Genomic DNA, 14347 nt, shown 5'->3' with positions numbered 1-14347 from the left:
CTCTGTCTCTGTTATCAACTATCTGCCAATGGCAATCAGCAGTTGATAAGATGCCTCAGAAACAAAAAGTAAACATCAAAAAGAGAATTAATCATTTTCTCAGGGATAAGATAGCTCGATTAGCAAAGAATCTGAGTTTAATCCCCAGAACAAACATTTTAAAAAGCTGGGTGTGACGGCAGACACAGGTAATCTCAGAGTCTGGGAGGATGGCAGATCCTTGAAGCTTATTGGCCACTGGACTAGCCTAATTAGCAAGTTAGGTCCTAGTGAGAGATTCTTCCTCAAAACAAGGTGGATGGTTTCAGAGGAATGACATTCAAAGCTGACCTCTGACCTCCACACTGTTATCATTACATGTACATACTCATGTGACAGCTTATCTTGGCTGTCAACTTGACAAACCCGGGAAAAGGGGACCTCAGTGAAGGAATTATTTCCGACAGACTGGCCTGCAGGCATTTTCTTGATTGCTAATTGATACAAGAGGGACCACTGTGGTTGGTGCCATCCCCAGGTCTAGGAGAGGTGATTGACAGCCATCCTCCATGATTTCTGTTTCACTTCTGCTCCAGGACCATGACTTGGCTTCCCCCGATGATGGACTGTAAGATGAAATAAACCATTTCATCCTCAAGTTGCCCTTTCTGTTTGGTGTTTATCAGAGCCATAGAACAAACTAGAACACTTCTAGCCTCATACGTGAACACACAAGTTTCTCCAAGTGCTTTTCAGGGTCTTTTCCTTCAGATGCAGACTTGACTCCACACAAGCCATGTTCTCTCCTCCTCTTGGTTCACTAGGAGTGGAGTGGGGTGGAATTCAGCCACAGATAGCTCAGGGAACCTGAAGCACAATGGCTCCTTGATGTTCTGCCAACCAATGTCCTCAGAACTGAAGATACAATGTTTTGTGGGGGTGGAAAGCACACAATCCCAATTCAAATCCTAGGCTGGCCAATCAGCAGGTGGGTGACCTTCCCCACTGCAGATTTCCCACTGCAGACTTTAATAATTCCTAGGGCTTGTGAATGGCCTTAGATGGTGACTCCTTGCTCCTCTCTGGCCCTGGCCTGGCCTGGCCTCCTCTACAAGCCATGGGCTCTTAGGCAGACCTCTTCTGGATCAGGGTACAGAATTTCACCCACTGTTACGACCTACAGTTGAACCCAAATATCCTCCTGTTGGGCTCTGGGGATCACACTTGGGTTCCTGTGCTTTTGTGTGTCAAGCATTTTGCTCATTGAGTTGTCTCATGAGTAGAGGAAGTGGCCACAAGAGAGGGTCTGGGATGATGGAGTTCATATGTGTCACCCATGCTAGGAAGGTAGCTGCATTTTGGGCAGGTGGATGGATGGATACACACACAAGAACCTATGGAGGTAAGTGACATCTGCCTTTCATAGTTTTTGTTTTTTAACTTGGTAGCTCTGGTTGGCCTGGAACTCAGTGATCCACTAGCTCCTGCTGAGACTAAAGTTATGTGCCACTATGTTTTATGTTTTTAATTGTGGACACACACACACACACACACACTTTTCTTAGTAGCTATTTCTAAGTGCACAATTCAGCAGTGTTAAGCAACTGACACCCCTAAGGCTATGTAGGAAGTGTACAGTGAACCAGGAGGCTGGGTTAGAACCCAGGCGTCTGGCTCCCAGGCTTCAGTGCACACACAGGAGTAGGAGAACCACTGCTGTGCCACAATGCTGGCATGAGCCTGTCTGGTCTGCTCTGCCAGAGAGGCTTACTTCCTAAACATTCTCAGGCAGAGCCAAGACCAAATGTGAGGGTACAGGGTTTTGGTCTCCTCCCACACCAACTGCATGAGTTCAATTGGAGAGAGCTCCAGGACACAATCACCCCAGAGCTTTGAAGTAGGTCAAGCCCTTGAGAGCAATGTAGCAACATTCAATTCTTGAGAACTCAGCTCCTCCCCCACTCCCTCTACCTCCTAGGAAAAGGCACAGGCCTGGGGGCTGCTCTGCTGGGTGGCTGGGCCCTGTCTTTTTAGGGCCTTATATAGAACAACTGTTCCTGTGTCTGCTCAGACACTTTGGGGGCCATATTCCATGTGGGGAGACCTTGCAGGCCCTGCTTTGATACGGTAGCTCCTTCCTGGGCTCCCAGTAGTAAGTAAACTAAGCTTTCTGTTTACAGCAGCCCTAGCACCTTGAAAAGAGGCCTGGCAAGCATGGAACCACCAGCTGACTTCTTGGTGGTAGTCATGTCTGCTTTGACTTGATCTCCTTTGTGTGTGGTGGATGCCATGTAAGTATGGAAACAAGAGCAGGACACTGGTCATTGCCTATTACACTGTCACATTCCTTTGGGAAGGGGTTTCTCATTAAACTAGAAGCTCATCATTTTGACCAGGGGAACTGGCTAGGGAGCTCTTGGGATTCACTTGTGTCTGGCCATGGTGCTGGGGCTGTAGTTTCTGGAGCACTGGGCTCAGGTCCTCCTGCTGGCAGAGCAAGTGCTCTCCTCCCCTGAGCATCTCCCTAACTCGCAGCCTAGCACTTGAAGGTCAGTCTCTTAGACATGAGTGTCTGTGCTCAGTTGCTGCTGGTCTGCTGAGGTTGATTCCAGTGTCGTTTCTGCTCTTTCTCACTGTGGGCCAAGCACACTATTGTGCAAGTGAGCATGCCCTCTAGTCTAGAAGTGGTCTGGGAGAGCATTTTTCTGAAGTGTCTTTGTTCAGATACTTGATCCTTTGGAGACAGGTCTCAAAGCACCAAAACTTGGGTCTATGCAAAGGTCGGGGTGTAGATTATGGGGATGGGTTTACCCTGTTTAGGCCACCACCACCTAGGAGGCTGCTCTCTAAACCAGTTTATCCTCTAACCTCTGTCAAACCAAGACTGGTAGCTGGCACAGTCTTCACTAAAGGCAGCCTTGAAGCAAAGTGAAGCAAATAGGGTTTAGAGACAGGCTTAGTCTGTCTCCTGTGAGCTCTGAGGCTTAGTCTGGATCTCGGTTTCCAATGTGTGCAGTAGGGCAGGGACTCAGCTCTGAGAGCTGTCTGGAAGTGAGAATTAATGTATAGAAAATGCCAGATACAGTCAATTTTTGCAACATAGCTCATACTTCCAGAAATAGACAGGATTTCTGCAATTCTTTTTTTAATGTTTGAGGCAGGGTCTCTCCATGTAACTTTAGGCTGGTCTTGACCTCTCAGTCCTCATGCCTATGTGTCTAGTAGGCTGGGATCACCAGGGTGTACTACACACCTGGCAATGTGGGCTTGCCTGGGAGCAGGGAGGCCTCAGATGGCAATAGTCAGGCCTTGCTTTCTGAAAGCAGGGTTGGGTGGCTCATTTCCGATGTGTCATGCTGAGAGATTAGGATAAACTTGCTTTAGCATCTGTGGTGCTTAGGGTGTATGACCTTAGTCAGGCTTTTGACCTTTGGCAGGGTACTTCTACACATGCTGAGAGGGAAGCAAAAATATTGGGAATATCAGAGGAAAAGAATTTGTCAGCTGCTCAGCAGCCCAGTGAACTGTGCTTTTAAAAAAGCTACAGTAAAAAGCAGGGTAGGACTCAATCTCTGTAGTTCACTGGCACAGGCCTGTCTGCACAGGTACCTGAGGCACAGCTGGAGAGGCCAAGGGGTTGCAGGCCTCCTTCCTGTGTGACTCTAGAAAGAGTATTTTGTCTTAAGAAGCTGGGAGAGAGCTGGCTTTGTTTTATAATCAGAAACAAGAAAAGCACCCTCCCCCCAGGATATTAGCACCTCACATATTGTCTCCAGGCTGGAAAGTCAGGGCTGATGCCCGCATATTAATCAGTGCTTGTTAGCTTCTCTGGAGCTCAGTGACAGGCCTCTAGCACTTGGTACCTTCCAGCCTGTCACTTTTACATTCCTCCTAGGCTACTCAGCTGCCATTGGTGCCCTGGAATGGCAAGCTGTTCCAGAGAATGAACTATTAAGTGTTCTGGGCCAGGCAACTGATAAGGCTGGGTTGTTTGCCTTGATAGCAACTAGACCAGTGGCCCTCCCCAGATCCTGAGGATTTGAGTGCAAGTGTATACTCCTGTGTGCATGCTCCGGTGTGCATGCCTGTGGAGGCCAGAGAACAGTCCTGAGTACTGTTTTCCAGGGGCCACCCATCTCTCTCCCTAACCCAATCTTACTGAGTGCTCAAGCAGGGGGCCTCAAGGGTCTGCACAGCCCTCGGCCCTCACTGCTTATATAGTCACCAACTCCTCCTCTGAGATTTAGATGCCTGCCCCAAGGGGGCAGGAAGAGAGGAAAGCAGAGCATCAAGTGTGACTCTGCTGGCACCCCAAGCTATTGCCTAGAGAAACAGGTCCCTTCCAAGTACCTCCCATTCCATCCAATGCAGGGCCATGGTGCAAAAGGGAAAATTAACCACAATTTCAGCTAAAGGTAAGGGTTGAAATGACTGAGGGAAAATGGTCAGGTAGTTCTCAAAACATTAAATGACCACTTGGCCGCTGCTAGGTATATGCTTTGAAGTTAAAACCTACATATTCCTAGTTACAACAGTGTGGGTTGGGGGTGGGGTTTGGGGTAGGGAGTGGGGGCAGGGTGGGGATGAATTAGCAAGATGTGATATATTCATGCAAAGAACATAATTCAGTCTTAAGAAAGTTCTGCTGGGAAGAGCTTCTGCTCGGGGCCCTTCACCTGGAGTTAACGGAAACGCCAGTCCAAGGATGTGCTGTGCATATCCTGCTGGCCTTGGCAAATTCTGGAAGCAGCTACTACCATGAGGGGTTGGGGCATGCCTCAAGTAACTGCTGCCCCATGCTGGTTACCACTGCCATTCCCTCCCTGACCAGGCGACCCAAGCTGTTCCCTAGGAAGCTGCTATGAGGTGGCAAGAGCCATCAATACAGAGCAGAAGATAAATAGAATTTGTAACTGCTTAGCCAAGCAGACAAAAACAAACACAAAACCAAACACTTCAGAGGGGCTAGTCACTAGCCCCTCAGCCTGGCTTATATATACAGTCCCTCTTACTATTTCCCCCAAGAACAGTGAGGCACACTTCCATCAGATATAAGCAAATTTAGAGTGACACTTGCCTGTGCATCACCTGGGATACAGACAAAAGGGAAGAAGTGTCCCAATCAAGTGAGCCCTGAGAGTTGCCTACCCATACTTGCATTGGTGAGAACTCCCACAGTCAACAGCCTGTCATTTCAGAAGGTGAAGGTAACAAGGGCCTAAGAGGTGGCTGTGAATGCTGCAGAGTGGAGGCCAATGGCCTCCACCTGGCTTTCCTTACCCGGTTTCTGCAAAGCTGACACAGGTGGTGGGGGTTTGGGGGCATATTCTGTAACCTAAAGTCACCCTGACTATCTATGGCCAGGGTACTCCTGCTTGGGAGACACATGTCAGTTTGGTAACTGAAGTTGGGTGGTGGTGCTGCTGAAGATCTGGGTCCTGGTGCTCTTGTGTTTCCTAGGCAGACTAAACCCCCCAGATGCCTGGGGTCCTAGATAGGATATCCTTGTCTTCTTGGTGTTCAGATAGAAGCAAGTGCAGGTTTACAGTTCACTTGACAAACACTGAATGATGCCATCACTGGCACTGAGCAAGGGTGGTGAACAGAACAGTTCCACACAGTGACATTCTCCACAAGGCAAAGGAACCAGGCCCCAGCACACAAATTGAAAGGGAACTTAATCCTACAGAGAAAATAAACCAGGGCAATGTGATAAGGGAAGGGTGTGGCCATGGTCAGCAGGGTGATAACAAAAGGCCTTTGGAGAACAGAGCCTACATACTGGGGTTGGGCCATCCCTGGTCGGTGGGTACCCAAGACCTAGATAAAGCAGCCGGTGTGGAAGGCTGAGGCAGGGCAGACTCTGGCACAGTACTGGTTCTCCAGGTATATGCTGGAGCATGAGAACAGTAAGATACCCTTCTGTCTGTATTCTCCCCAAGGTGAGCCTCCAGAGGTCAAGGGAAGGGTACCCCCTTAAGCAGACTAGTGCAGAAGCACCAGGCAGGCCTGACTGTACGCCAGGCAGTAAAATCTCAAAAGTGTAAAGTCATTATTTTCTTTTTTTAAGAACAGAGGCAATGCTCACAGACAGCTATGCTTTTGATGTTATGTTGATATGTGATAGATTAAGTATCTGTGATAGGTTAAGTATCACATATCACATGGGATGGAGAATCACATGTATAATCACATGCATGGCATAGAACTCTTTATGTAATATATGCAAAGACATATATATATATATATATATATATATATATACACACACATATATGTATACACACATCATACATACATACATACATACATACATACAAGTAAATATTTCTAGAAGGACATGCAAGAAACTGTTCACATATTCTGGAGCAAAAGGGACTTCTTTACGTTCTATCAAATCTTGTTGGATTAAAAAGTTGTATACTCATGATATACATAAAGAAATCAAATCACTGGTGAAAGCAGACTAAATCAGAGGTAGACAAAGTGTTGGATTGGGGCAGGCTGTCACGGCTTTTTGTTGGTCCAACATCAGTAATCACTTTTGAGAATATTTCATACTTGTAATTCAAGTTTGAGCCCTGAACGTGGAAGTGTTAAGAGCAGAGGAGAGCCTGGCCAGTTTTCTAAGTTCTATAATCAAGAGATGAGACTCGTTCACCCCCCCACCCCCCCACGATCACCCCAACTGTGGGATCTTCTGCACATGGATGTACTTAGACGCTTAGAGCAGGAAGGAAGTTGCTCTTCTGAAGAAGCAGCTCTTTCAGCCCTTGAACTTTCCACTGAGTCTCCCTTTTGGGGGAAGGGCAAGAGGGCTGGATACAGTGCAGCAGAAGTGGGAAGAGCTGCTCCCAGAGGGAAGAAACAGAAGGCCTGTGGGCACTGGGACTTCCTCACGGTTTCCCTCCTCAGGGGACCACATGCACTATCTCCTAGTCATGTTAAACAAAGGAAAAAATCTTCCCCTCAACTCTCATCACTAATTAGTCAAGTATTTCCAAGAAATTTCCAAGAAACATTTTAGTCTTGATTCTGAGAAGTTTCTTCACAAACCTAAGAGATGTCTGGAAAACCATACCAAATGATGGAACAAAGAAGGGAGAGCCAAGACTGCGAGTTGGGTGTGTGCTTCCAACAGTGGGCATTCTGAGAGGAAGGCCTCCAGCAGGCTCAGCAGAAAAGCAGCCTGAGCCCCAGCAGGAGGTCTGGCTTACCTGGCACCTTGTCTACCGATGCAAACACAGAGCGCTGCACTGTGGGGTCACTGCTGCCTCGGCGGCACTGCTCATAGAAACGGAAAGGCAGGTGCTGGGAGGTGGAGCAGAGTCCAAATCCCAGGACTTCAGTCGTCGGCTGGATTGGGAGGTCCAGAAGGGCTGGAAGCAAACAGCACCATAGTCTGTTCTTAGCACTTGTAATGGGGACAGGAAGTTTGCTACAACTAGGCAACAGGCTAGAGTGACACTAGCTTTGACAGTATGACCCTTGGAGAAGCCAAACAGAGAGCTGGAAGCAGGAGACTGGCAGGATGCCAGAGTCCCTAGGAAAGTTCAAAACACAACTACAAGTAGGAGGCTCAGGCCAAGAAGGCAGGGTTCTAAGTCTGGCTCTTTGGCTAGAACAAATACTAGGCCAATTTGTAATTGAAATGTATAGAAAAGACCCTTCTCAAAGGCTTGGCTTTGCATGCACTTTCAGACCCTAGAGCAAGTAAAGCTGATTCTGCCCCCGAAGTTTGTGCACAGGCATACATGGACAGACAGACAAAATATGCAAATGAGTCATCTGTCAGTATCTGCAGGACTCTTCCCCAAAGACACCAAAATCTGTAATTAAGTCCCTTATAAAGAACATATTATATCTGTACATGACACATATATATCCTGTCTACTGTTAATCATCTCTAGATGACTTATATTTAATATGATCAAACTACTATAGAAGGAGCTCCTATATTGTTTAGGGAGTAATCACAGAGAAAAAGTCAGAATAGGTTCAATAAAGATACAGATTTTTCACAGTTGTATATGTGTACGCGCTCACGTGCATATGTATATAGAGGTCAGAGGTCAATGCTGACCATCTTCCTTGAATGCTACCCAACTTTAAAAAGGTTTTCCTATATCTATTTGTGTATCTGTGCATGTACGTGTACTACCCAGGCACATGTGTGGAGGTCAGAGAACAACTTGTAAGTCAGTTCTCTGTGTCCACCAAATTAGCTCTAGGGATTGAACTTGGGTTATCAGTCTTGGCAGTCAGCACCTTCACTGCCTGAGTTACCTTGCAGGCCCTGTATCTTATTTTGTTGACACAGGGTATCTGTCTTATTCAACCTCAAGCTCAACAGTTGGGCTAACCTCGGCAGGCAATGAGCCCTACAGGTTCTCTGTGGTCATCCCCATCCCCCCAAGGGCTGGGTTGGAGCTGCATGCTGCCATGCCTTGCTTGTACATGGATGCCGGGGAATCTAAACTCAAAACCTCAAGGTTGTGCAGCAGGCATTTGACTGACTGAGCCAAGTTCCGATCTTTTAATATCTGAGTGGTGGAATCTTGCTATAGATGCTTATGAGAATCTGTGTACAGGAAGCATATGTTTGTATTTATGAGTGTGTGTTTACATGTCATAGCTGTCATCTTCCCTTAAACAACTCTTGTGATATATTAGTTCAAAGTGGCTTTTCAAAATCAATTTAAGAAATATCCAAGGCGTTCATGCTAGCAGCCACTTTACAGTGCAGTCCTCAATTTTCAAATGAAATACCTGGCCTTGATGCCAGCAATGAGAAACTGCTTCACATTACAGGGGAAAGTCTGGAAATAAATCTTGAAAGGAAGGGCTGAATGATTTAAATCACTCTGCACATTACAAAGTACTCCTGTAATGATTCCACAGGCCAGGCTTCAGCTAACTGAGAAACAAGAAGGGTGAACAACTCTGGAACTGGGAGAAATGAGGTGCACTGAGAGCTTATTCTTCCTTTGTTCCTTGAGAAAATGCTTCTCTTCACAGTAGGCTGGACATCCCCTTGGCAGCCATGAGAGAGGGGCTGTTTGGGCCTGAGCTGAAGGCACTAATTTTATTTATTTATTTGTTCAGTCTTCCTTCCTTCCTTCTTTTGTATCTTTTGTGAGACAGGATCTCATGCAGCCCAGGCTGGTATTGAATTTACTATATAGTAGAGGATGACCTTAAACTAAGTCCTTTGCCTCCCCCTCCCAAGACTGGCATTATAGGCATGCATCACTGTAGCTGGGTTGATACAGTATTAAAGATCAAACCTAGGGCTTTGTGCATGCTAGGCCACCTATTCTAACAAATGAGCTGCAGCTCTAACCTGGGAGTCTTAAAGGAGAGAGAGGTTAGGACTCCCCTGCCTCACCCTGCCCCAGGACAATGCCTTGACTTCCATTTCATGACTTGAAGAAACAACCTTATTTCAGGGTGTTTACCAAGAAAGCCTGGGTGATACAAACCCCAACATCACTGTGAGGTGTGAATGACCCCTGAATTTAGTGTTGGGTGCTGGCTGCTCACCAAGAGATGATAAGGGAACAGAAAGAAGGGTGAGGAAAATTCTGCTAGGCTGGGACAGCTCAGAGGCAGCCCTTGGCTAGCATGTGTGAGGCCCTGGGCTTCATCCCCAGAGCTGAAACAAACAAACAAAAAATCTGAGTAGAAAGCTCTGCAAACTTGTTCTCTGTGTTTCTAAAATAACTCCCCCCCCCCCCCCCCACCCACCCATGGGAGGTTAAGGGCTGATCTAAAAGCTGTTTGCATACCTAAGATGGCAGAGGGCAGTCTGCATACTTTGTGACTGTACCCTTGGGGCTTACATCATGAAGGAGGTCCCAGCTGTCTCCTGCCTGCCCGCCTGTTTCTAGCCTCTTGTCTATTACAGAGGCCCCCTCTCTTCCATGCAGCCCTGGAAATTTTTTCCATTCCAAACACCTGGGAAACTGGGAAAGTCCCATTCTTTGAACCATGGTGAATCCTGATCCACTGAGTCCTTGTCTTGGGACTTTCTGAGTCAATGTGAACTGGTGACAACCTGTGGTGGAGAGTCCCCGCGCTTGAGCTCACTCACCAGCTATCCTCTGCATCTTCATGCGCCTGGCCTGGATGCGGCCCTTGGCCAGGCGCTGCTTGGCAATAATGCAACGGATATGATCAGAGAACACAAAGGTGGCCTGCAGGATAGGGAAGGGCTTAGAGTGTGGGCTGGAGGCAGGCTTGTGGATGGTGATGTTCAGGGCACGGCTGTCATCCTCCACTCCTGTCACCTGCATGTCCTGCATAGCAAGAAGGCAAAGACAGAATGTCCATCAGGCCCAGGGGCTGATAGGTTAGGGGTATCAGTGGATCATGTAGAAAGACACCAGTACTTTGAGTCTGGTTTTGTTCTGAAGGAGGCTAACTCTCGAAGATTTAAGGGTGATGCAGACCAGTCCAGGCCTGACAGGCAGAGTCAGTGCTGCTGGATGTATGGCTAATATTCCTTTCCAGAAGGACTTGAGATGCCTAACCACAGAGGCACCATTTTCACCACAGGCAAATTCCAACAATTCTTCCTTCTGGGCAACCAGAGGTCACAACTCCAAAGCCTTGTTATCACCTGGTGTCATGTTAAACATCACCTACTTGTTTCTCTTCAAAATGGGGCATTGTTGGAGTCCTTTAGTACATCTTTGAGGACAGTCCCTGAGAAAGGGCCATTAGGACTGTTTGGCAGAGACTCAGGCAAGCTGTGCATGAAAGGGATAAAGACACTGACAAGGAGTGGGTGTGTAAGGACTGGTTCCCATAAAGCCTCAGGATGGGTTGTGTCAAGTCTGCGCCCACAAAGGTTCAAGGGCACATGAGATAAAAGCATACTAGACAGAAGATGGACTCAAAGGTCAGCCATGCTAGAGGAGGTGGGAGCCACTGAAAAAGGCTCAGAAGGAAGGGGGCTTTTGTGCTCGGAGCCTCTCTCTTTGGAAAGAATGGCTGCACCACAGGGCATCAGCAGATAAGATGAGCTCTTATGAATTTAAAGCAGGGAGCTGGTGCACAGTAACAGTCTGACAAATAGTAGCTACTGGAAGGGAACCAAAAGAGGAGGTGGGGTAGGGGTGTGTGGCTTTCATTGTCTGACAAGACACACATTAACCCTCTGAGAGAGAAAAAACACTTTCCTGACTTTATGTTCTAAAAAAAAATGGTATACCTTGATAATAAGATGCACAGGCCATCTACAGGGCAGTGTTTCACACTGGAGTACCTTTGCGGGAAACAAGATTCTCCTATAGCCTCACTGAGAGACAAGAGGGTCTGGAAAGAGAGGAGTCTAGGAGGGAGAGGAGACAGGAGCAGTGGCTTCATGTACAGGTGTTCCCCATGGAGAGCAGGGAACAATTTGGCTAGCCACTGCTCTGGCGAGGAGGAGTCAAATCAGCCTGGTCTTCTGGGAACCAGAACAGTGCAGCAAGGAAATGGACTTCCTTGAAGTAGGGGAAGGGGGAGCCCCAGGTTGGGACAGGTTCATGGGAAATCAGAGACAAGGCACAGTGGAGCTAGGAAGTGGAATGTGCTCTCTACTCTGTGGGATCTTTGTTTCATTCCCTCTGCAGGTAGACACCAGTCACCCATTACACTTATAAAACTGTAAGACAGAGCCCAGCTGGTCTGTGGTGCTGTAGAGGCTGTTGTGCTTCAGAGGGTCAAGGAGGGAGTGCTCACGAACTCCTGTGGTAGCAACAGTGCTAGAGGAAGTTGGCAGAAGCTATGAACTCTTAAAATAGCCAACTCCAACTCCTGCCCAGGAGCATGAGGAAGCAGAACACCAGGCTTGCAGCAGTATGCTTGAAAAGTTGGGATTGTCAAAAGGGCTTTGGCGGAGCATGCCCTGCTATAGCAGTTAAAAGAACCCCAGAAGGCATGCATGTGCTAAAATGGCTAGACACACTCCAAGAGAGGCTAGGAGAAAGGCCAAGTCTACAATATAGCCATGTGACAGCATAAGAATCTGCACATCCCCTCAAACACTTGTGCAGTTAACCCTTGGGCACTCCCTACCAAACTGGGAACCAAAAATCTGTAGATGTTCAAGTGCCTTAGTTTAAATGGTGCAGTATCTGCATAAAACCTACGATATCTTCCTATAGACTCTAAATCCACTCTAGATGATGCATAAGACGTCATACCATATATATGCTATGTAAATAGCTGTTTAGGGACTAAAGAGTAAAAAGAAAGTTTGTACATATTTATGGCACACATATTTCTTGGTGGAGTTTTGTTTGTTTCTGAGACAGTGTCACTACATAATCTTGGTTGGCCTGGGACTTGGTTTGTGACCACATTTGCCTTAGACTCACAGGGATCTGCTCATTTCTGCCTCCCAAGTACTAGATTAAAGGTGTCTACCACCATACCTGGCCTGTTTTGTTTTTTGAGACAGGGTTTCATGTAGCTCAGGCTAGCCTCCAACTCCTTAGGTCACCAAGGCTGCCCTTAAACTTCTGATCATCTTGTCTCCACCTGCTAACTTCCAGAGTTATAGGCATGTATCATTATAGCCAGTTGTATGTGCTGCTGGGAATAAAACCAAGGGCCTCATGCATGCTGGGTAAGCACTCCATATCAACTAAGCTACAACCCCAGCATGCTGTCCTCATTCCCATCCCCTTTTTATTTTGAGACCAGGTCTTGCTACATGAGCCTACCTGACTTGTCTGGAACCTATTAAATAGACTGGTCTGCCTTTGAATTTGTGGATGCCATCCTGATTCTACTGCCTGAATGCTGAGATCATGTACAACCATGTGGTCTTTCCCCACTGAGTTTGACTGATATTTCCATGGATAGACAATTAAAAAACAAAACCATACATGTAGTATTTGCACTTGGCAGGTCTGGTAGGACCAGCATGGCAATGGGTTTTCTCCTGTAGGGAAGGAGAGGTGTTAAGATTACAGTTTTGGTAAAGGGACTTGGCTGTTCTCTGTACAGTACTCTGGCTTTGTGCGCGCACTTCTTGTGCCATTACAAGCGAGTATAAAATTGACATTTTGGCATACATGTGTGCAGAGTGAGAAAACAGACTGAGGTTCTTAGACTCTCACCTGCAGAAGGCCAGCAAACTTGACTACTCCCCAGCCGAGTCTGGACACGTCAGGTTCCACCAGGCTCATCTGGTAAATGTCCACAGCCAGGAACCGCTGGACCATACCGCCATCCTTGGTGATGACTGTGCACGCGATCAGGTCACTGTTATCTAGGAGGAGACAGTGGAGAGTGGAATAAGGCCTAGCTCAGCTGTATAACTTTCTTCACATACAGAACTGGGTTTGGATGCCTCTTCAGCCAATTCTGCTAGGAGAGTTTTTTCACCTCTTTTAGCATCACATTCAGTGTGTTGTCAAGGCAATCCTGATTGCTTTGAGACTGATACAAAGCACACAAACCATTAGCTATTGTATACATGCTATAGTGTGAAAATAGCTAACAACTGAGTTGGGGTATAGCTTAGGGGTAGAAGCACCTGGAATGGGGGCTGGGGTTTATCCCCAGCACCAGAACCACTACCCCCACTCAGCAGCCAATCCTAGGAGTATTTCAGTGTTTCTTTGGACCAAAGGTAGTTTACAGATATGATGATGGATTTTGCTCATGTGAAGACAGGAAAACAAGATCCCCTGTTCCTTATAACAGCACCACAAGTCTGGACACGTCAGGTTCCACCAGGCTCATCTGGTAAATAAATGTCTACAGCCAGGAACCGCTGGACCATACCGACATCCTTGGTGATGACTGTGCACACGATCAAGTCTGGCAACTTAGAGCCAAGCACTGAACTAGGTGGAGAGTGACCATCTGCCAGGCACTTGAGCCCTCTGAACTGTGGCTCTATCTGTGTAATGAGGAGAAGATCCCTTCTCTCAGGATATTTGGTACAGAAAACAATAGCTGCTAGGAAGGCACTCAGTATGAAATAGTACACACAGGGCTCCTGAGTACATGCTAGGTCCCTTCTCCTGCCTGACATTTATACCCAAGCCTGCTTTACTTGGCACCTGCCCCAATGACTCTTAAGTCATCTGACAACACAAGCAAGCCATCAGTCATACCTACAGTCCAGTCTGAGTTCCGAATAGGGAATAGGAATGGAGTGGGGGGGGGGGGGGGGGGCTGGGGCTGGAAGGGAGGACTGAAATTAAAGGAAAATTTTCCATTTAAAAATCACTGCTTTTATTACACTTATTTAGTTATGTGTGTCCATGTACACTCATCTCACCGTGTGTGTTAAGGCCAGAGGACGACCTGAGGCAGTTAGTTCTTTCATCCCACTATGTGGGCTCTGAGATTGATCACAGGTCCT

General features: G+C 47.2%; 1 protein-coding gene across 5 annotated transcripts in view; it reads right to left on the bottom strand.

The window, feature by feature from the left end:
- Positions 1 to 14347, bottom strand: part of Clec16a (C-type lectin domain containing 16A) — a 196981-nt gene that overhangs the window by 38817 nt on the left and 143817 nt on the right. For all 5 annotated transcript variants that reach the window (XM_034505372.2, XM_076937429.1, XM_076937428.1 and 2 more), the window contains 3 exons: positions 13092 to 13243; positions 10073 to 10277; positions 7197 to 7358 (listed from right to left, as the gene is read on the bottom strand). In XM_034505372.2, the coding sequence (XP_034361263.1) occupies positions 7197 to 7358; positions 10073 to 10277; positions 13092 to 13243 (519 nt within the window). The remainder of the gene's footprint in view (positions 1 to 7196; positions 7359 to 10072; positions 10278 to 13091; positions 13244 to 14347) is intronic.

The sequence above is a fragment of the Arvicanthis niloticus genome, chromosome 6 (genome assembly GCF_011762505.2).
Source record: "Arvicanthis niloticus isolate mArvNil1 chromosome 6, mArvNil1.pat.X, whole genome shotgun sequence".
NCBI classification, from domain to species: domain Eukaryota; kingdom Metazoa; phylum Chordata; class Mammalia; order Rodentia; family Muridae; genus Arvicanthis; species Arvicanthis niloticus.
Note: the sequence above shows the minus strand (reverse complement) of the source record. Positions and strands in the feature narration are given on the sequence as shown.